Consider the following 23,342-nt stretch of genomic DNA (forward strand, 5'->3'; position numbering starts at 1 on the left):
GGCTTAGTGCGGGGGGGGGGGGGCTTTTTGTCACCATTTCTCAAAAAAAAAAAAAGAAAACCCTCATCAGGTGCCATTGATAGACATACACTGTATACATACATACATATATACATATACTGTATACATACATACACTGTATATATCTCATTGTGTGGCTCCAAACCTCCACTTAACATTGTAAAATAAATGCACGGAAATGTAATTTGATGCAGCCTGAGTTGTAAATGACGTGCGGGTTAAGAACGTCCTGCAACATCACTCCAAGTCAAAGGATTCATCTTCAGCGTAATGCCGTGCGTGTGCAGCATCATCCGTGCGAAACCAACATTGCGGTAGCTGCCCTAACAATCTGCGAGGGCCGCTCGTTATAAACCATATTCTGACGCAACACACTTCTTCACGCACGCACACACCGGAGACAAGTGGACGAAACAAACCATTAGTTTTATTGCCATTGTGCATGAACGTTGACACTGCAGGTTATACACAGAAAGTATCATGGAATAAGTGAAGGAACAACTCCGACCTGCCAGTGGTGTGCTCTGGTCACTCTGGTGCTGGTTTTTCTAATGTCGATTGATGGCTTAAGCAAACAGCCTGCCGATCCAGCACCGTACTCAAACCCAAATTAAAAAATAAAATAAAATAAACAGACATGACGGACGTGTCGAAGGACAGAAAGTATCCGGGAGGACAACAACACCTTTTTTTTTTTTTCTATTATTGCACACATCTAGTTTACCAGCGCCACGGGTATGTACGACACTGGATAAGCTATAATTCTGGATAAGGTGCTGAAATGTAATCAGGAAACCACAACGCTGCGTTTGAATCCGCTTTTAAAGCCACGTATATACAAAACGGGAATGGAGCGTCAATGCAGGAGTTCCACGAGCACACGTGATACGAAAATAATCATTCTACACTTGGAAATGGCAAATGTGTAATAACGCTGCGTAGCCTATAGAGGGTGCTGTTTCTCACAAGGTGAACGCCTGTGAGTGGTTTCGCTCTGATCTCCCCGTAGCAAGCTTTTTAAGACAAACCGCATCCAAAAAAAAAAAAAAAAAAAAAAGGGTCTGTCAGGGTTTTCCGGGGGAGCGGGGGATGAATTAATGAGTCTATTCATGTCTTACGTCGCAAAAATCTCATGGAATGCATTTAATGGAATAGCGCAGATCACTTTTTAAAGCCCCTCCAAAAAAATTCTGATAATAATAATAATAATAATAATAATCATCTGCCTTATCTGAACAGTCTTATGTTTTGACAACCTGAAGGACCGCGGCCTCTCTCTGACTTCCTCCACTGGCCTCTCTCACAGTGTACCTGGTCCACACAGAAACACAGCTCCACCCACCCCTGCGTCTCGCCTATCGCAAAAAGCCGTTCCATTCCGAGACCCAACTCCGGAACGACGTGGAATGTTTTGGGAACGTCGGGGGGGAGGGGGGTAAAATAGATTAAGTGAGTGGTGACCGCGGAGGAAAAAAATAAAAATAAAATCGAGGCTCCTTCTTTCACTTTGTCGGGCCGCGGATATTCCGTATGGACATACATTCCTAATTTACCTGAGTATAGACTCCGAGTGATATACCTGAAAGCGAGGCCAAATCCACGCATGAACTGTGGACGGTTTTTGTCCCAAATTTGTTTGTTTCTCCCCCCCATTGCATTTTCTTTATTTTCTTTTCAGACAGGGTTCAGAACTGTGATCTGGATCGTGTAAACAAAATCCTGAATAGAACAGCTGCTTTTTTTAAAGGTACATAACACAGCAAATACACAGTTTGGGAATTTGTTTTTGGATGTTTTTTTGTTGTTTTTGTGTTTTTTTTTTGTTCAAAACCAAGCATTTTTCTTTCTTATTATAGAGATATATTTGTATATATTGTATAGAGAGCTTATTCATACTGTGGATGTCGAAAACAGAACACAACACATAACTTAATTATAAACATACTACCGGATTAAAATGCATGCCGCCGCCCCCCTCCTTCCCCCACCTTCCATATTCCACCCTTCCCTCTGATGCCGGCTTCTAAAACTAAAATTAAGTGTCTCCCTGCCAAAAAACAGAGCTTAAGGAAATACGCACGTAGGAATGTTATTAAGGTGTCGTTGTAGTGGTGCCGGTGGTTGATCTTGCTCTTGGGGAGATTATCGGTGCTAGTTCATGCAGATTATAGAGAGTCAGAGCAAGAGAGAGGGAGAGAGACAGAGACGCCCTTAGCAGGCCAGGGGGAGGTATTTGCTCAGTCCTTTTTTTGTTTTTTTTGGTGGAGATGGTGCGCATTGTGTAGGCTTAGCATTAATCAGGAAGAGGGGGCTGGGAGGGGGGCAGAGGCCAGCTCTGCTTGTCTCTAGCTCACGGCCAGGCTGTCTGTCTGGGAGGCGTCAGTCTCGGGGGTATGGGTTTGGGAGGGGGAGGGATGCTCCTCCGGGGGGTCGTCTGTGCTGGTGCTGGTGGACACCCGGGTCGGGCCACCGCGCGGTACTGCGGACCCCAGCGGCCCCGAGCTGGGGCCCGCCTCGGGATCGTCCTCCTCGGAGGCTGGGGCAAGGGGCAGGGCGCCGGGGAGCTTGACGGGGCAGAACGCCGAGCCCGTGGAGATGAAGTTGACCTTGTTCTTGTCCGGGCACGAGAAGAGTGGCATGGACGCCGACGCCGACTGTCTGGAGCTGTCGGCACAAACCAAAAACACAGTGTGAGCGGGTTGTGCTTTACCTCGCCACAGGTCGTACGGAGGAGTGGACGGAGCCTCATACCTCATCTCCTCAAAGGCTTTAATCTTCTCGCAGCCTTCTGGGGGCTCGCGCTTGAACATGTAGCTGTTGTTGGGTTTGGGCGAAGAGGCAAACTTGGGCAGCGGTGAGCTGCTTCCGCTGTCTGTGCGCGCACACACACACACACACACACACACACACACACACACACACACACACACACACACACACACACACACACACACACACACACACACACACACACACACACACACACACACACACACACACACACACACACACACACACACACGATCTCTGATCTAGTAAGCGGTTATTTGTGCTGAATGGCATCCTGCAGCACTTCCTGCCACAAGAACTGCAGCCAACAAGCTTTCTCTCATAACATCTTTGCAAACTACTTTGGACTGTTCATTTCTCTTTTCTATTCTCTGGACCGCAGTGTATATTTGCCATGTTTGCAAAATTGACACAACACCTAGAGTGGTACATATCGTTTTTATTTTATTTATTACTGTGTGAATACTTTCTCCATCTTAAATTTAAAGGACAGATATTTTTTCTGTAATCAATAAACCATTAAAGCACTGCTTTGTATTTGTTGAAATACACTCGCACAAACCTAATTCTCCCTGGTCGCCGCACAACTACCCAACGATGATATGGAACTGCCTTTAGAATTACCTGCAGTTCAACTCATCGGTCAATAAAATTCAACACTGCTACTTTGCGCTCGTTCGATGAGCCCTACTTATCACTTTTAATAACATACATATTCCTGACCTGTATTGAGACCTTCCCACTTTCTGGCAGGAGGTGTGATAAACTGTCCGTCACCATGTAAACTTGGAATAACCTTGAGTTACCTTTGTCCCGGTCGTACAGAAGGTCGTCTGTGGAGTAGGGGCTGCCGTCGTGGGACCCGGGCGGGCAGGCGGGCGAGGGGCAGGGCGACAGGCTGGAGCAGCTGCTGGAGCGACCCGGCACCGAGGGGGTCTGCGTGTCCACGCTCCGCGTGCTGCTGCTGCGCTGCTGGGGAGGGAAGGGGGCGCGGCGCCCGTCGGGAACCTCCAGAGCCTGGCCGGATTCAGAAGGAGAGTGCTCAAGGACTTATGACGAGTTCAGACTATGTGATTCTGGCCTGATTTTCCGCAGACAGGTTTTTGGAGATCAGTGAGCAAAGCCCCAGATCGGAGGAAAATCATAGTGGCTCCAATAGGCGACGAGCGCGTGGTTTGAACTGCTCACAGCGCGATCCGACTGCTCGCCAGTGGCTCGCAGACACTGGCGAGATATCAAGCGGGATAATTATCTGGTTTTGTCGGGATTGACTCTGGAGTGATGCAATGAGCTACAGCCAATGAGAGCCGGCATGGAGTGACAGGGGGAGGAGAGTCGAGAAGGGGAGACGGCAGTGCAGCAGAGGAGCAGCCGGAAACACACAACATACCTATTTTACTTTTCTTCTCTTTTAATAAATCTCTTATTTAAATTCTGCTTTTATTCTTTTTTTTACATTGATCAGGAATGTGGACGAATGGGTTTCACGACATTTCCGGTGACACTTCTCACGTGTTTTTGTGACAAAACATAGTTTGAGACACGACAGACTCGTTTGGGATTCCGCCCGGTGAAATATATTGTAATGTGTGACCCCCTGTCCCCGATCAGTCATGTAGTGTGAAACTACAAGATTGCAAGATTCCAGATCACAAGACAGAAAGTTGTGTAGCGTGAACAGTACAGCGATCTGATGACTTTGAAAGTCGTGGAGTGGGCCCATCCCATACGTTGCGAGGTGGGGCCCCCATGGATCGGGCTTGTAGTTCCACCACATCCCACAGATGCGCCATCGGATTGAGATCTGGGGAATTTGGAGGTCAAGTCAACTCCTTGCGTTCTTTATCATGTCACTCAAACCATTCCTGAACAATTTTTTGCCGTGTGGCGGCAGGGCGCGTTATCCTGCTGAAAGAAGCCACTCCAATGAGGGAAAAACGTTGCCATGAAGGAGTGTACTTGGTCTGCAGCAATGTTGAGGTAGGTGGTACGTGTCAAAGTAATTATTTATTATTATTACATATTATTTATTATAGTCTTGATCCCTGTAAAAAATAAAGAATAATAGCTGAATTTAAATAGGAATATACAGTATATTGAAAACCTAGAGAAAAAAGTACAACAGGTATGTTGTGTGTTTCTGGCTGCTGCTCCGTGCACTCTCGTCTCCCCTTCTTGACAGCCCCCCCCTCATTGGCTGTAGCTCGTTGCGTCACTCCCAAGTTTCGACACGACCAGATATTAAACCTGCTTGATATCTCGCTGCCGTCCGCGAGCAGTTGGCGAGCAGTCAGGCCAGAATCCAGAAAGTCTGAACTCAGCATTACCTTCAGCTCCTCCTTATCTCCATTGTCTTTGATGAAGACCTTCTCCAGCTCGTGGTTGATCCCCTCCATGCTGCTGGGAACCCTGGAGATGGAGGGCTTTGGCACTGTGATGTTGGACAGCGGCATCTGGGCCGACTTCGACATGGAAAACTGCTGCTGGGGGGGGACGGGGGGGGACATTTAGGACACGGAGAAATCCTGCCGTCAGATCTTCCTCTGTGTGGGTGACTTCTTTTTGGCGTTACATTATTGTGGGGAAGCTGCAATACACTCTGAAATGTCTAGAAATTTGGCTTTGGCGATCATGCAAAATTCCAATCGCGCGGTGGGGTTCGTGCGCAAATAGAACGTAATGCAATGTGGAAAAATGCGGTCTCCCCGTTCCAGAAGTGCAGGATTTATTATTTACCAGTAAAGTATTTCCACAAAAACATCCAGTTTTTACTAAATTAAGTTCCATAGCAACAGAAAGAAAAAGGAGACGTGCGTCCCGACAGTGGGGACACACAGGTCTCTTCGGAACAGTACGGAGTAAGGACTTGGACAGTCCCTTAACTCAGTTGTGTTTAAATTTTGCTTCATCCATGCAGGAAACAAACGAAAATAAATAGATTTAATATAAAAAGACAGGCAGGGGAGCCGGCGCACACCTCTAGTCTGGAGGAGGAGAAGAAAAAAATTAAAATAAAAAACCTGTGCTCCAATTCTCTGAGTTGGGTTTACGTTTTTCATTTTCCATACAAGAAACTAAGGAAACAAAATAAATCTAGATCCTTCTCTATGAGATTATATTGTATGTTGCTATATTATTATCACAAGATTTGCATATTGCACCTGCCCCTCAAAGTTTTTGTACGGGACAGATCCGGAGTAGCTTCTCAACGGCGCTGAGCAGAGAGGGCGAGAGCCTCCGCCCCCCATCTCCCACTCCCTCTCTTCCCTCCAGTTTCTGAACACAGTAAACTGCACTTACACTGTTTCAATTCTCGGATCTTTCCTGGTGGATAAAAACAAAAATAATAATAAAAATGTCCGTCATTGCTGATAGACGATTTAATCGTAAATCGGCCCACGCCTACTTGAAATGTTAAATTATTCAACCTGTTGGGTTTCAAGTGTGTGCAAGCAATAATAACTTTGAAACACCACATGTTGTAGTTACTGTGTTTAAACGTATAAAGATTGTGATCCACAGAACATACAAACATACAGGCAGTTATTAGGATATAGAGTCGCATTTCAGGGACACAATAATGAACAATCATGTAGTTGTATGTTGACAATTAATCTTGAATTGAAGTGAAATGCCTGCAAAGTGCCAATGTTTCTAACGTCTGTTTCTTAACCCACAGGTGTTACCTCCACCACTTGCCCTGTTCAACATTAATGTTTCCATAAACCTTGCCTTACAAGGACAACATTACAAATGTTTTACATTATATGTTATGCTTTTGGGTCAAGCTGTGACGCAAGCCAAAAAAATTAACTCAGCTTTTGCGTATACATGTGTTTATGTGAGCCATGGTGCTTAGCTTTAAAAACAATATGCAGACTTTCTCGACATGGGACAGAGGGTACAAGTATTGAAAGGGGGGTGGCTGGCACTACCTGCACTTGGCTGGCGGCGGCAAAGGTGTTTTTGGTGAGCGTGGTGTGGCTGACGCCGGTGCACTGGAGTGGGGAGAGGCGGTCCTTCTCTTTACAGTGACGCCCGCCTTGCTTGCTGCGCTGGAGCTGCTGCCGGAGCTTGGCAATCTGGCACCCCCCCCCCCAAAAAAAAGGGAAGGTGGAAAAGATGGAGAGTATGTGAGTTTGTGGGAAGATGTAGGCCAAAACAATCCTCACAAAGCTCAGGTCCGTGTACTGTGCTTGTGTATTCTTTCATCGGACATCAGACACGTTGCAATACCTCAACCGGATAACAGCGCAATGAGATGTGAGCTGTGTTAAGTTCCTGTTTCCCGTTTTATTTTTGGAACTCTGTGACCATTTCCCATATCTGATTACCTTTAAAATGCGGTGACATCATCTTTGACATGACACACACAGGAGCAATGGAGGCTGTCGATGGGATGGTGTTCTTGATTCTCAGTGTGTGGTTAGATAAGCTTTTCTGGTTTTCTTGGCATCCACTTTTTTAAAAACATCCCGAGGACGATAACTAGCAAATTCGTTACCTTTCTAAAAAATGTTTTAAATAGATCTCTGCTCAGCAATCTCTAAGCACTCCTGCACGTCCCAGTTCCAAACAAAACCAATAATAACAGCGTGTTTTTTATTTTAATCGTAGATGTATTTATTTTCCTAGTGGAATGAAACAAAAAAAAGCCCCGTGTGTAACAGTGAGACATTTTCAGTCCTGTTCTCAGCCCCCCACTTACCTGTGTCGCGCAATGATGACGCAAAGATACAGTGACTATTCTCTCTGACCAATCAGTAGTCTGCAGTGTATTCATGTGACCTTTTAGTATCTCCTCATGTCGGCTCGTGGATAGTACCAGGTACCATCCACAACTTTTGCCAGATGGAAAACCAAAAAGACGATACTAAGAAATGAGTAATGAATTTGACAAACGGAGGCTTCAAGTGTTCCTATATAAGACCTGTATAGTGTACTATACAGGTCTTTATTTCAGTATGTGGTAGGTGAGTGATTTAGTCAGTTCAAGCTCTATTTTACACAAGTGCGGCTTTTTTAATCCACTGTAGTATTCATATTCATCCATACGTGTATAAGCTTATTGCAGTCCTCTATGCAGAGGATGTCACATAGTGCCACGTATTGGATATGATGTCACGCACCATCGCAACATACTGTTTATACAGAACCAGAAAATTGTGCATGGAAATGGAAGCTAAATACTGGTTATGGTACTTGTTCAGGTACTAACCAAGGACTCTCATTTGGATTTACGATTTCTACTTATTTAATCCTGTCTGTCACTGACACACTTGACGTTGGAAGTTGCTGTTTGCTTACTTTGCGCCCTTCTCCTTCTGTGCCCTTCCAACAGCAGCAGCAATAAAGCGCAATTCAGTCCCAATCCTATCCTAAACCTAGTTGTTGTAGTACCCATAACAGCCACAGAGCGTCTCTGCTTCCATTCGGCGTCAGAAAATCAGCCTGGAAAAAGACATGAAGTTGGGATGACGTGGACCTGTTTTACAGATCCGGTCGAGGATTGAGACAAGCTGCAGAAGTCAGCGAGCAGGTCATAATCGTAAAGTCGAATACAATGAATAAATCTGACACATCTGGTTAAAATATATACACAAGTCAACATTCCAAGGACATGTGAGATACAGATAGTTTGTGCAAAGGCCTTAATAGTAGGCTTTAGGGTAGAGGGAAAGTTGAGCACTGGCGGTAAGATTAGACTGGATGCAGATATCACTCTGCGTGCGTGCATGCACGCACGCACGCACGCACTGGGCTAGACCAGAACATGTCCACACATGTCTCAGACATGTCAGCACATGTTGCTTTGTTATGCAGTAAGCTGGCAGAGGCATCTAAAGTCCTGTCCCACTCTCCTGGTTCCTATACTAGCTCATACAGCCCAAGCAAACACGGCATTTAACGTTCAGCACTTATCAAAGAGTGCTCTGTCTGATACAGCTGATATGTGATCCCCTTTCTTTGGCCAGGGAGCCAGTCACACACTCCAGAGCCGTCAGCTTTTGTCCCCCCTGCCGATATAGTTCCCTGCAGGAGCAGCGCAGTAAGCCAATAAGCCAGACTGTAAGCTTAGACTGACTCAAACAAAATATGGACAGAAGCAGTTGCTAGTAACTAAGTAAAGACCTTATCATGTCCTTTTGATCAATTAATATCCGCTCACACAATTTATTTGTTGAAGTTACTTTAGTGAATATGAACGAATTCATGGTTATTCCAAAGCATAAAAAGATTGGAGCGAGTCAAATCTTGATAACTTCCAATTCTATGAAAACCAAGCTATGCCTGTATTCCAGTTATTGAAGCCACTATTGCTATAGTTTTGAATTTGGGGTGGTACCCTGAATGCCGAATACAGATATAAAAAGAGCCAGAAGTGCAACGCATCATTTGTGAGGTTGACCGGCGCCTATTATTTATTTATGTGCGATGATGTGTGGCTATCACTGTTAAACCTTAGATGACTACCGTATTCATACACTGCCAGAGAATGGCCAGACGATTGCATCTTTACAAGCACAATTACAAGCATATTAGGCTGGTTCTCCCTGGACCTGTTGGCTCCTAGACCTCTACCTTTTCCGACCCCCCCCCCCCCCCCCCCAAGTTACTGCTACCGTTGCCATGACTATGACCTGCTTCCGGATTGGAACTGGCTTCCTGCAGACCTGACATCCCTTGAACCCTACGTACTGCCACTACAGAGTTTCCCCCAATGTATTGCAAGCCCAGCGGCCCGCGGTGCTTAAGTTGACCCCCCTCTGGGCATCAGTGTTTTTATTATATTTTTAAGATTGTTTTTTTTATTATTATCAAAATTGACCGCCATATATTGAGTTTATATATTTTTTACTATTCAAAATGGGTAAAATCTTATTTCACTGTAGAACACAGCACATTGATTCTCTTTCTTTCCCTCATTGACAACGGACCCGTCTGTGAATAGCCCCTCCTCTCCGTGCACACTCTGAATCAAAGCATGATCATGTGCGGGATCGTTTTAAACATCCTGTTGGGTTTGACACCCAAAGCCAGTACCACGATAGCACTGGTTCCTTTATGATTGGTATCTACCGGACCAAATCGCAACAAAGATTTCAGTGCCTCATTTCAGTGCCATGCCCGAGCTGCCGATTGAAATATCCGCCCTCTGGTGCTCCGAAACCCCCACACATGCCTTCACTAAACATTGTTTGGAGAGCGCCGCTTGTAATCCTCTGTATGGCGCGCCGCCGCTTTCCTCTCCCATGCATCTCTTTCCATGTGCAATGGAGACTTTGGAGAGGAGGCGATCACGTGTGCCGTGCCTCTAAATAAAGCAAATAAAAACATTTCGTTTTATTTTAGATGTATTTTATTTTACTGAATGTCCTTAGGGATTAAACAAACCGGAAAAAAAAGCTCCGTACATAACGGTGACATTCTCAGCATCACACTCTTACATCACCCCCCCCCGTACATGCCACCGGGCCTAACAACTTTTCTGGGGGAAACCCTGCACTATTACAACCAATATACTGTTGGCCTCCCACTTCCAGCAGACCTACTGCCTCCCGCAGGCCTGCCTACTCTAACAGCCTCTGTCAAAACAGTTGGCAGAGACACCATACCACAGAGACACCATATTTAACAGCAGATGCCTTGTTGACTTAACTGACTTTTGATATCCCTCGTTCAATTCATTCTTGATTTTTGTGTTAGTTATTACTTTTCTATGGATAAGTAGTGGGAATCATTTTTGTTTTGCTCTACCTTTTCTGTTTTGTGCTTCAAATGAACTTCATCTTCTAAGATACTTTGCTAGGATACCAGCGTAAGCTAGCTTGGGCCAACGAAAAATTGAACAAATTCCGACATTTTGTTATGGTGGAACTCAAAGCACTGTATTGAAGTTTCATGGCCAAAAACTGCACTCAATGGCCATGCAACTCCGTAATTATACAGTTCATGGTCAAAGCGAATGTCCTGCAGCAAACCGTTTGGTATTATTGTTTGTGTATCACGATGCAAAAAAGTTAATTGTCATAAGAATACTCGCATCGTTGCACTCCTAGAGCCTGCAAGCCAAGTTCTTCATAAACACCTTCATCATATGTCCATGTTTTTAAATTTTTTATTATGAAAAAGCTATCACTATAAATACTTGACAAGTGAGTAACTTGGAAGTTTTCTAATTCTAAAACGTCCTTTGTTTAACTTCTATTTGAAAATTCCCTGCTGTGCAGCACGTTTAAAGCCTGATTATTTTGCTGGTATCTGTATGTATGATAGTTAGTTACAGCATCCTGGTATGATAGTTTTAGATTTCCCGGCTTGCAAGGCTTCTCTGCATACACGCTCACAGATCACGGCAGCGACTGCATCTTCTGGATCTGCTGTCTGTTGTTGTGGGGGTGACGGGAGGGGGTCTCCCATTTAACAACTATTGAATCACCAATCCACCCCCCCGGCCCGGTCTCTGTAACTGTATCCTCCACCTCCCTGTTGCTGCTGAGAATCAGCAGGGTGGAGCTGAGAAAGGGCCGATGAGGCTGTGTAGGCAGCACGCATCTGTTGTGTTTCTGCCTATTTGTTTGCATGTCTGCCTGTTTGTATGCATGTCTTCCTGTCTGCCTGCCTACAGGTCGGTCTGCCTGTCTTCTGGCACACTACATCAGTATCACAAATAGCAGTTAGCTTACCCAAAAGAAGCCGTACTTCGCTAAATCAACTGCAGTGGCTGATATACAATATATCATACACCGATCAGCGACAACATTAAAACCACTGACCGGTGAAGTGAATAACATTGCTCATATCGTTACAATGGCACCTGTCAAGGCAGCAAGGTGAACAGTCAGTTCTTGAAGTTGATGTGTTGGAAGCAGGAGAAATGGGCAAGCATAAGGATCTGACTGTGATGGCTAGAAGACTGAATATTCAACATGGGATTTTTAATAAAAGGTCAATTACATGGCCAAAGGTTTGTGGACACACACACACACACACACACACACACACACACACACACACACACACACACACACACACACACACACACACACACACACACACACACACACACACACACACACACACACACACACACACACACACTATTTATTGTTCTGGTTGTATGGTTTTATTTTGCCTGTTTTATTTATTTAGGATATTACTTTTTTCACATTAAAAAGTTTGTACATTTTTCAGAATCAAACGTTCATTGTTATTTGAAAGGGTGTACTTGCATTATTACTTGCATTATTATTATTATATTATCTTTATATAGCGGCAAAAAATGGTCTTGAAATGACAATAACGTTTATCGCAATGATTTCTGGGACAATATATCGTCACCAAAGTAGTTATCGTGACAGGCCTAATAACAGCCTCCACTCTTCTCAGAAGGCTTTGCACCAGATTTGGGAACAAGGCTGCAAGGATTTGCTTCCATTCAGACATAAGAGCAGATTAGCGAGGTTCCAATTCATTCAAAAGGTGTTCAATGGGGTTCAGGTCTGGGCTCCATGCAGGCCAGTCATGTCCTTCCACACCAGTCAGTAAACCGTTTCTTTATCTCCAAAATGTCATAATGACTCCTTTTTTAGCTTTGTCTCAATTTTCTTAATAAAAAATCTGACCCTGTGTGTGTGTGTGTGTGTGTGTGTGTGTGTGTGTGTGTGTGTGTGTGTGTGTGTGTGTGTGTGTGTGTGCGAGTCCTGTACCTCTTTGAGCTGATCGGCGCTGCCCCAGGACGCCGAGCGCTGGTGTTTGCTCCTTTTCCCTCCTGTCCCTTCAATCCAACATTCAGGAGTCTGCAAAGTAGAACCCCACAGTAAAATATCTCCAAAATCATCCCATGCTTACAGAGTAGGCATGGGGACTCTGATGCCAGACACACACTCAGCCACATGGCTGGACATACGGCATGCAAACACACACACACAGGCCCACACGCTGAACTGATTTTGTCAGTGTGACGCAAAGGGAGGCACCTATGGTGCATTAGATCACTGTTTCTGTGACACGCACACACCACAATGTTTTCCTCTCCTCCCTGACACACCAGAGGAAATTGACTTGCTGCCTTGCTCATCTTCGGTACCCAACTCAAAGGACCATTTGTTTATTTTCAGCAGCAAGTCAATTACTAGGGAGGGCCCTCTCCCCCTCCTCTCTCACTTCTCCCTCTCTCTGGCTCTCCCTTTTTATTCTGCAGCGGGATGAGAGCTGGAGCAGTCTGAGAGGCAGCTGATCTGAGAGCTACAGAGGAGCTCTTCATAGCCGACTGAGGTGGCTCTGTGTTCTCCCAAGTATCTTGATTCCATTCTAGTTTGCAGGTTACCAAAAGGGTTTTATCACAAATCTCTGAGAATGCTCGGATGGTGCAGCAGCCCGTCAAGTGTTGGGGGTGGAGGTCTGAAGAAGGGCTGGCCAATGACTATGTGGGTATTGAGGTATCAAGAAGAGATAAGTACAGTCGATCAGACACGACAAAAATCTCATGTCTGAAATTAGGGCTGTACGATGTTGACAAAATGAAATATCACTATAATTTTGTGATGTCGATATCAGTCGATAATTTGGCACTTAATAAAATTCTGATAATTGCATTACTAATGTAATACAGGCTTAAGGAGTAACTATCAGGTTAAATCTTTTAATGAATTAACAATCTTGAGCTTATGGAGAAGATTGTCTGAAATGTTTTGTTTTTTTTAGAAAGCTTTATTTCATTATTGTTTATTGGCAACAAAGGCAAAAATACTGGTAAAATGTGGATGTTTTTAAGTTTACGCGTAAAAAGGCCATGTTTTTACATCTCGGCCGGTGACGTCACGCAGGGTAAACATGACTGCCACAGTGCAATAACAGGATGGTAGTCAGTCAGCAGGTCAGTTTTAGTTTCACAGCTATTTAGGATGGTGAAGTACTGCGCCTGTGCAGGTTGCACAAACTCTAGCTATAACAATATAAAATAAAAACAAAATAAATAACACGGCTGAGGCCGTCGGCTGGCAGTGCCTGCACAGGTACCTAAGAAGCAGAGTGGAGGGCCAGGTATCGATAGCTATGCAGAGTGAAAAGTCTGCCTGTCACAGAAGTGATGGATTTATTATTCAGAAGTAAAGAGCATTAACACAAAAAAAACAGAACAGGTTTTACAAAAATCCCATACCAAGGGAAACCGCGGCAAAGTTAAAAGAAAACAACGGACAGAGCAGAGCCGAGGCTCTCGAATGGCCAGAAGGAGCTCTCTGTAGTGTCCAACAATGAGGCCTACACATGGCCAAAGACACAGCACCAGCAGAGGTCTGATTGATAAGTAATTGTGCGACCGGGACGGTGGGTGCCTAAAAAGCAGCTTCCCTGTAACGTCATCCACCTGCCGAAGCTTAAAAGACAGCCAAAGAGCGCCAGGCTGGGCAATGAATCAGTAATCGTGTGCCTGTCCGTCGTGTCGTATCCTCGTATTAACACATTTTGTTATTGTAATACGCAATTTGGATATGAGCCAAAGATAGATTATGAGAAGATGTGACCTAACTTCTGAAGGTGTCCTGTGGTATCTGGCACCAAGACGTTAGCAGCAGATCCTTTAAGTCCTGTCTGTTGTGAGGTGGTGCCCCCATGGATCGGGCTTGTTCCAGCACATCCCACAGATGCTCGATCGGATCGGACCCTAACCCCGGACATCCACATGATGTAGAAGATGTGAGTCATCATACCAGGCCACCTTCTTCCATTGCTCCATGGTCCAGTTCTGATGCTCACATGCCCATTTAAGGTGCTTTCAGAGCTGGACAGCGGTCCACATTGGCACTCCGACTGGTCTGCGGCTATGCAGCCCCATACGCAGCAAGCTGCAATGCACTGTGTTCTGACACATTTCTATCATAGCAGCATTAACTTTTTCAGCAATTTGTGGGATTGGACCAGATGGGCTAGACTTTGCTCCCAACATGCATCAATGAGCCCAATGGCGCCCATGATCCTGTTGCCGGTTCACCGGTTGTCTTTCCTTGGACCACTTTTGGTAGGTACTAACCACTGAATACTGGGAACACCCCACAACACCTGCCGTTTTGGAGATGCTCTGACCCAGTTGTCTAGCCATCACAATTTGGTCCTTGTCAAAGTCGCTCAGATCCTTACGCTTGCCCATTTTTCCTCCTTCCAACACATCAATTTCAAGAACTCATTGTTTACTTGCAGGTGCCATTGGAATGAGATGGTCAATGTTATTCACTTCACCTGTCAGTGGATTTAATGTTGTGGCTGATCGATGTATAGCGGGCTCTGTGCCCCCCCACCCTTGCTGAGTCAGTTCTCACTGTTCAGACCTGCCAACCATGGGAAAATATTTTGAGTACCACACTAGTGTGACAGGGAGTCTCCGTGGTGTTTGAGTTACGGCAGATAAATGACTCCGTTATTAACACCGTAGTCGTCTCGTAACAAGGCTAATCACATCGTATGTGAGCTACTACGTCTAACCATATACAGTATAAACATCTCTTTAGGATATACCGCTTGAAATGCATCGTCTCGTCAAGTTGCCGCATGTTTACAAACTAGAGATACACTGATCGTAATTTTCTTGGCCGACTGCAATAAAAAAAAAAATTTAATAAAAAAATCTGACGATTACAATTCTTGCCGATTCTGAGTTTCATTCAATTGTATGTTCAGAATAAAACATTGACTATTAAATATCTTTTACATTGTCGCCCGTTCATTTTGAGCTTATATCCATGACCGACGAAATCTAATTTTATTACAATTTGGTCTTATTGGTACATCTGCTGTATGACAAATACATTTGGTGATCTGATCACACTTACATTATAGGACAGCTGAACATACGGACTACCGCTGCAATTTTCAGTTAATACATTCGGGCGAATACTGATTTAGACACTGTGTGTTTATTATTGTTAATTTTTCACTATGGAACAATAAAACATCAAACTGTGCTTGAGTTCCAATAAAATCAATTATAATATGGAACGGTCACTGAGTTCCAATAATATGGGTCTGTCACCAAGTTTCAGTATCATACAACCTGTAACTCACGAGTTTTAGTAGGACGCAACATATAACTAACATTGAAATGTCCAGTTCAAACTTCAAATGAAAGTCTCTTTCACTTTTAAGTGCAAATATACATTTCTATTATATTTATATGGTACTTGCCATTCCAAAATAAATTGCAATCATTGCAAAAAAAAGGAATATTGACCACCGTGCATTTAACCAACTGATTCAAATCGAAGGACTTGTTTTATTGAGTGACTAGTCCAGAACTAAGTCTGAAAAAAAAAAAAAAAAAGAAAGGAAAAAAAATAATAATAATAAAAATAAAAAGAAAACTCAAAAGTCAAACCTTTAAACACGGGCAGAGCTTGTTCACTGGGAACACCCAGAGAAGACGCTCCAGTGCACTGACAGCGATAAACACAGAATTTTGGAATATTGTCAGGTGATAGAATATTTACCAAACAAACAGCCGACATTTTCTTTCTTTCCCGCTCTTTTTTGAGCGTCAACTACACAATTACAGTACATTATGTTCGTCTCGGGTTTGAGTAACGGAGCATTTTTACAGAGCAGAGTACATTAGCACAGTATCGGCCGTATAAATTTGACTGGCACAGAATCTGACAATATATCTGATCAGCCAGTCACCAGTCACAGCCGATGAAGCTGAAAAGCGGCCAATCGATCGGTACGTCCCTATTACCAACGCTTTATATGTAAACATTGCGGTCACATTTTTGTGCTTGATAATTACATCACGATACAGTGATATTATATCATGAAAGTAGGGCATTTAAGTAGCAGCATGCAATGGTGATTTCCTCATCTCAAACAATTTATTGAAACAAAAGCCACAACAGTGGTGGGTTTACCACAACAAAAAATGTCAATGTCTCAATAACTTGTCCTGTGTCCTTGAGCATCAATTACAGCTTGACAAGGACGTCTCATGCTGTTCACAAGTCGACTTATTGTCTGCTGAGGCGTGGCCCCCCACTCTTCTTGAAGGGCGGCCCTCAGGTCATTAAGGTTCTGGGGTACAGAGTTACGAGCTTCTACACAGCGACTCAGGTAGTATGGGCTTGTCACTGTACCATTCACAAAGTGTAGGGCAGTTCTGTGTTGACTAGACACACCTGCCCACACTGTAACACCACCACCACCAAAGGCTCGTCTGGTGACAACAGTGGCTGATGCATAACGCTCTCCTTGACGTCTCCAACATCGTTGGCGGCCATAATTTCTGCTCAACGTGAATCGACTTCCATCAGAGAACAGCACTGAGGCCACCGGTGCCTCGTCCAGCGTAAATGCTCCCTGGCCCGTGCAAGACGATGATGCCTGTGCCTGGTGGTGTGGTCAGGTACCCTTGCAGGTCGTCTAGCACGCAGACCACGCTGATGTCAACGGTTTCGAATGGTCTGACGTGACACTTGGGTGCCTCTCACCTCCCTTAAATGTGCCTGGAGTTGAGTGGCATCATCATCCGGTTCCGCAGGGCACTGTTCACAATGACCCTAACGCACGCACGCACGCGCGCACACGCACACGCACACGCACACACACACACACACACACACACACAGTGCTGCTTGAACGTTTGTGAACCCTCCAGACATGGTCACTTTTTTTGTAAAAAACATTAAAATAACCTTATTAAACATACATCCAAATCTCAATTTGTAAAGTACACCTTCCAAATAATCACACACAAAGAGAGATATATTTTCATTATTTAATTAAACAAAGGTGGTTTATTTCACAAAAACTGAAAATTTAACGTGCAAAAGTATGTGAATCCTTTTATTAGTAGCTTGTGGCTCCTCCTTTCGCAGCCATTACTTCAACCAAACGTCTTCTGTCACCACTAACCAGTCTCTCGCATCTGCTTATGGGGATTTTTGCCCACTCCTCCTTGCAGAACCCAACCAGTTGAGAGAGGTTGGAGGGACATCTGGTATGTACCAACTTCTTCAGGTCTCGCCACAACATTTCAATTGGATTAAGGTCTTGACTTTGAACGGGCCAATCCAGAGTATGAATCCTCTTTCTCTGAAGCCATTCCTTTTTAGTTTTGCTGGAATGCTTTGGGTCATTGGATAATCCATTTTCGTCCCAGCTTCAACTCCCTGACTGATGGCAGGAGATTCTGGTCAAGGATTTGTCGATATGCCTGAGAATACATGGTTCCTTGGATAATATGGAGTCATCCAGGTCCTAAAGCAGAAAAGCAGCCCCAGACCTTCACATTTCCACCACCATGCTTCACTGTTGGGAGGAGGTTCTTTTCTTCATATGCAGTGTTGGCTTTTCTCCAAACATGGTGGTTTTGATTGTGACCAAATAATTCTATTTTGGACTCGTGTGTCCAGAGAATGGACTTCCAGAAGGCCTCCTGTTTGTCCAAGTGCTCTCTGGCTAAGTTGAAACGGGCAGCTTTGTTCTTTTTTGAGAGCAGAGGCTTCCTTCTAGCAACCCTCCCATGAATGTCATGGCTATTCAATTTTCGTCTGATAGTAGACGCATGCACATTTGTCCCCGATGCTACCAGAGAGGTCTGAAACTCTCTAGAGGTGATGTGTGGGTTAGCCTTTACCTGATTTATTATTTTTCTGGTGCTTCTGGGTGATAGTTTTGATGGGCGCCCACCTCTAGGCAGAATTGCTGTCATGTTGAAGGCCCTCCATTTGTAAATTATTTGTCTTACAGTGGATGGATGGAGCTGGAATCTTTTTGAGATGGTCTTATAGCCCTCCCCAGACTGATGAGCTGTCACTACCCTCTTCTTCATGTCCTCGGATATCTCCTTTGCTCTCTGCATTGTTGATTTGTATGGGACCACAGCGGTTTGGTTGATTTCCTCTCTCTTTTAATTAGTGCAGGCCAAACCCTTTCCCAAGGATGTCTCATTTCATTGGTCTGCTTAAATGATTAATTAAGCACCCAAATGTGTTTGACCTGAGTCTGTTCCCTGCTTGACTTAACCAATACAGATGGGGGTTCACTTACTTTTGCACATACACTTAGCACATACACTAAATTAAACCACACACACACACAAACACCACAAAAAGTTAGGGATATTCGGCTTTCGGGTGAAATTTCAGGATGAACCTAAAATGCACTATAACCTTTACAGGTGAACTTAATTTGACCTTCTCTAAACTTTTGAATGCACATGTCCAACTGTTCAATGTTTCAGTACTTTTTGCACAACTTGCTGTTCTCTCACAAGGAGCTGAACGGCAAAATTCTCAACAGGTTTGATCCACGAATCGACCAATACATTTCCTGGTTCAATTAGAATTGGTATTTAAACAGTCCTCTTCATCATGCTGTTCACATTTTGACATCATGAGACCAAGACGACACCTAAAAACTGATCAACAGTACCTCGCCATTGACAGGCTTCAAACAGGATGTTCTCAGAGGGAAGTGGCCACTGAGCTTAGAGTGTCACAGAGTGACATCAGCAGGTTGCAACAGAGACTGGAAGAGTCACAGAAAGGCATAGATGTGGACGTCCTTTGGCCACATCCCACACTGATGAGCGCTTCATTGTGAACAGTGCCCTGCGGAACCGGATGATGATGCAACTCAACTCCAGGCATATTTAAGGGAGGTGAGAGGCACCCAAGTGTCACGTCAGACCATTCGAAACCGTTTACATCAGTGTGGTCTGCGTGCTAGACGACCTGCAAGGGTACCTGACCACACCACCAGGCACAGGCATCATCGTCTTGCATGGGCCAGGGAGCATTTACGCTGGACGAGGGACCAGTGGCCTCAGTGCTGTTCTCTGATGAAAGTCGATTCACGTTGAGCAGAAATGATGGCCGCCAACAATGTTGGAGACGTCAAGGAGGGCGCTATGCATCAGCCACTGTCGTCACCAGACGAGCCTTTGGTGGTGGTGGTGTTACAGTGTGGGCAGGTGTGTCTAGTCGATACAGAACTGCCCTACACTTTGTGAATGGTACAGTGACAAGCCCATACTACCTGAATAACATCATTAATCCAGTCATTGTGACCCTGCATGAACAACACAGGCCTCATTTCATCTTTATGGACGACAATGCTCCAGCTCATCGAGGTCCCATCATTAGGGAACGGCTGCTGGAGACTGGGGTACCTCAAATGGAGTGGCCTGCACTTTCTCCAGACCTGAGTCGCCATGTAGAGGCTCATAACTCTGTACCCCAGAACCTCAATGACCTGAGGGCCGCCCTTCAAGAAGAGTGGGGGGCCAGGCCTCAGACAATAAGTCGACTTGTGAACAGCATGAGACGTCGTTGTCAAGCTGTAATTGATGCTCAAGGGCACATGACAAGTTATTGAGACGTTGACATTTTTTGTTGTGGTAAACCCACCACTGTTGTTGGCTTTTGTTTCAATAAATTGTTTGAGATGAGGAAATCACCATTGCATGCTGCTACTTAAATGCCCTACTTTCATGATATAATATCACTGTAGGGTGAACTTTTTACATTTTCCATAAATTTCACCTGAAAGCCAAATATCCCTAACTTTTTGTGAGTAGTGCACACACACACACACACACACACACACACACACACACACACACACACACACACACACACACACACACACACACACACACACACACACACACACACACACACACACACACACACACTGCATAGTTTCAGCTGGCGTTTTGTACCTGCATACTTCGACCAAGAATTGCATGGCTGGTACGCAAAAAGCATGCAGGTTGGCAGGTCTGCTGTTCTCATCACACCAGAAATTAGCAAAACAGTTACGCCCCAAACACCAATAGCAATACGTTTGCAGAACCGATTTGGCATTGTCTGCATAATAGACCTCAGGTTGTGCAAAAAACAGGATGTAAGAAGTCATATGGGTGTCATCAAGATTAACACATGCTCTTGGGTGTCATAATCTTGCTCTGTGGAAACCTTGAGCGCACTGCAACACCATTTCACTTTAATTCACAATTTCCCCAGCGCTGTTCTTCTATGCCTCGGTCTACCCGATCAGCAATAGTTTCCTCTGCTCTGGGCCTGTCTTAACCTGGCAGGGTGGTGCTGTGAGTCCACAGTTCATGCGGAATGGGCAGGTTCACGGGTTCCTCAGTAAAGAGACTCCAGCGTCAGAGAACATTCCAGCCACGGGAGTGAGAGTTGTCGGACGTGTGCAAACAGTTGACTTCATGGGCCGGTGGGAGTGTGCTTGGATCCTCCTCGTAGTTGCACCTCTGTGTCGCTTCAAGGGCCTGGTTAATAATACACTGTAAGCTAAGAGCAAAGGGGTCATCTGCTGTTTGAAGGACCCATAGATGGTGTGGGTGGTAAATGCTGTGGCGATGGATGGGGGGGCTGTAGGCAAGTGAGTGTTTGGGTGCGGAGGTGGGTCAACACGGGTCGCCGGCCCCAAATGGAGGCATGCACATCCAAAATGAATGTAATGCTAATATGCTACAGAGCGAGCACATGGATGAACAGCACATGGGTGCTGCAAAAAAATGAAAGTATTGCCAGCCCCGTTGGTACCCTCTGACTGGCAGCCATTTCAGCATCACAATATATTTATATTTATATTTGTTCGACATGACCTCATTAAATCAGTTATGCCAATTCATATAATAAGGAGGAAGTCCAACGCAGTTGATTTGAAGTCCAGGGCAGAAGCCTCAACATTGTTGCTTTAGTGTTCAAGAGTGTGAGTTGTTCGTATTTAGATTCCTTCTCTAATAGTCAACATGAAAAATAATCACTCTGGATGGGGAGTGGGAGTGATACGATTGGGAAATGACAGATTTGTAAATGGCAAGTCATGGAACCAGGAGGGGAACGAAAGAAATAAGGGATGGGATCTGAGAAGAAGTAGACTGTTTCCTGTGTCATCCTTTAATTGAGGTAGACAAGTGTCCAACCCTGTATTGGCATCTGCTTCAAGTTGTATTACTATCTGCTTAAAGGTCTGAATTAGGTTACGTATCTCGAGAGAGTAAACCTTGGACGTATTTAGACAGTAGAGCTAACAATGGCAAAGCAAAAAACAGGATGTCTGAAAAAAAACAACAACAAACTAGGATTACTGCATTGCGGTTGTCTGCCTCCGCCAACCAGTCAAGTTGCAATTTACACTTGACCTTTGTCCACCAAATTCTAATCAGTTCATCTTTGAGTCCAAGTGGACGTTTTTGCCAAAATTGAAGAAATTCCCTCAAGGCGCTCCTGAGATATCGCATTCACATGGGACGTACGGCCGGCCGAACAACATGAAAACATAATGCCTCTGGCCACGGCTGTTGCCAGCGTGAAGGCATAAAAAAAGCCCTTTGAGAGAGCAGCTTGGCTACTTCTTCTTTTAAGTTCCTCATTTACATGCCAAGCATTACTGTCAATCATGAAACGTCTTCAGAGAGTTTTGGCATGACAAATTAAAGTTTCGACTTGAATTTAAGTTTCAACACTCAAGTTTTAAATAAAAACATCTCAAAGGAAAATAAGAAAATATAAAAAATAAAAACATTTTAAACCTATTTCAATTACTCATTGAAATCCCACTTTTTTTCCCCTCCTGTGGTAAAGGCTTTTACCATTATTGAGCATAATGTTAAGCCCCTTTCCCACTTGCACTGAAAGCAACTGTATCCATGACAGTCATCTATGTGGGAAGTCCATACAGAACTTTTCCGTAAAGTAGGCCAATGTGGGAATGACTACTAACTGCCTTTGTCGGAAATTTGTATCCAGCAATATTACGGATTCCATGTGGGAAAGGGGCTTTATTTAGCATGCGTTAGGTAGTTATTAACAGTATTTATACATTCATTGCATTACACAAAACCAGCTAGTTGTTATGACTTGACCTATGTCGGTGTATTAACTAGGTCTATCATGTTCCTGTGAATGGATTTTTGCAACCTCGTTGTAAAAGTATACATAAAACATATAAACTTCAGGTGAAAAGATATGCAAGTACCCAAACTATGAAGAGCACTAAAGAATTTTAATGCAATGCACTTAAGTTCACCCCACGGTTTAGATAATTAATCCCCACAAGTATCTAACATAAGGTAAATATTTAAGATGTTTCATGCAAGCAGGCGCTGACGCTCTCTCTCTCCCTCTCAAGAACTCATCTGTGCAGGAGACAGAAGACAATATGGTAAATACAGTAATGGTGGCACTTACCTGTGTGGATTTATCTTTCATACAAGATGAGTAGTGTGCGTGGGGGTCTCGAGGCCACTGCCCAGTGAGGTAGGGGCCAGTGATGGTGCCCAGAGAGGAAGTCCGTCGGATGGAACCTTCGTTCCTAACCTGCTGCGACTTTGGCCTTTCAGCTGCAGAGATAAAAGGAGACAGATTCATGGCAACAGTTCTATAGATTGGCATTGCTCAGATGAGAGATCAACGCTTTGGACTAGACAAAAATCCCCCACTCTAACCCCACACCTCCGATTCACACATGCAGAGACAAAAACACTAGGCTCTAGCAGTCTCTTGTCTCCC

The 23,342-nt window shown here is 44.5% G+C and overlaps 1 protein-coding gene across 3 annotated transcripts in view; it reads right to left on the minus strand.

The window, feature by feature from the left end:
- Positions 1-426: 426 nt before the first annotated feature.
- The window catches only part of glcci1a (glucocorticoid induced 1a), a 36,193-nt gene continuing 13,277 nt past the window's right edge, over positions 427-23,342 (minus strand). The window contains exons 2-8 of one of the 3 annotated variants that reach the window (XM_079998983.1): positions 23,022-23,173; positions 12,522-12,611; positions 6,747-6,893; positions 5,139-5,291; positions 3,618-3,828; positions 2,773-2,893; positions 427-2,685 (exon numbers count right to left, since the gene is read on the minus strand). In XM_079998983.1, coding sequence (XP_079855109.1) covers positions 2,367-2,685; positions 2,773-2,893; positions 3,618-3,828; positions 5,139-5,291; positions 6,747-6,893; positions 12,522-12,611; positions 23,022-23,173 — 1,193 coding nt within the window. In that variant the 3' untranslated portion in view covers positions 427-2,366. Of the gene's footprint in view, positions 2,686-2,772; positions 2,894-3,617; positions 3,829-5,138; positions 5,295-6,746; positions 6,894-12,521; positions 12,612-23,021; positions 23,174-23,342 lie in introns of all 3 variants that reach the window. The other 2 variants (XM_079998982.1, XM_079998984.1) reach the window with 2 other exon arrangements.

Source organism: Zeus faber, assembly GCF_960531495.2.
Source record: "Zeus faber genome assembly, chromosome: 1".
Classification (NCBI taxonomy): Eukaryota; Metazoa; Chordata; class Actinopteri; order Zeiformes; family Zeidae; genus Zeus; species Zeus faber.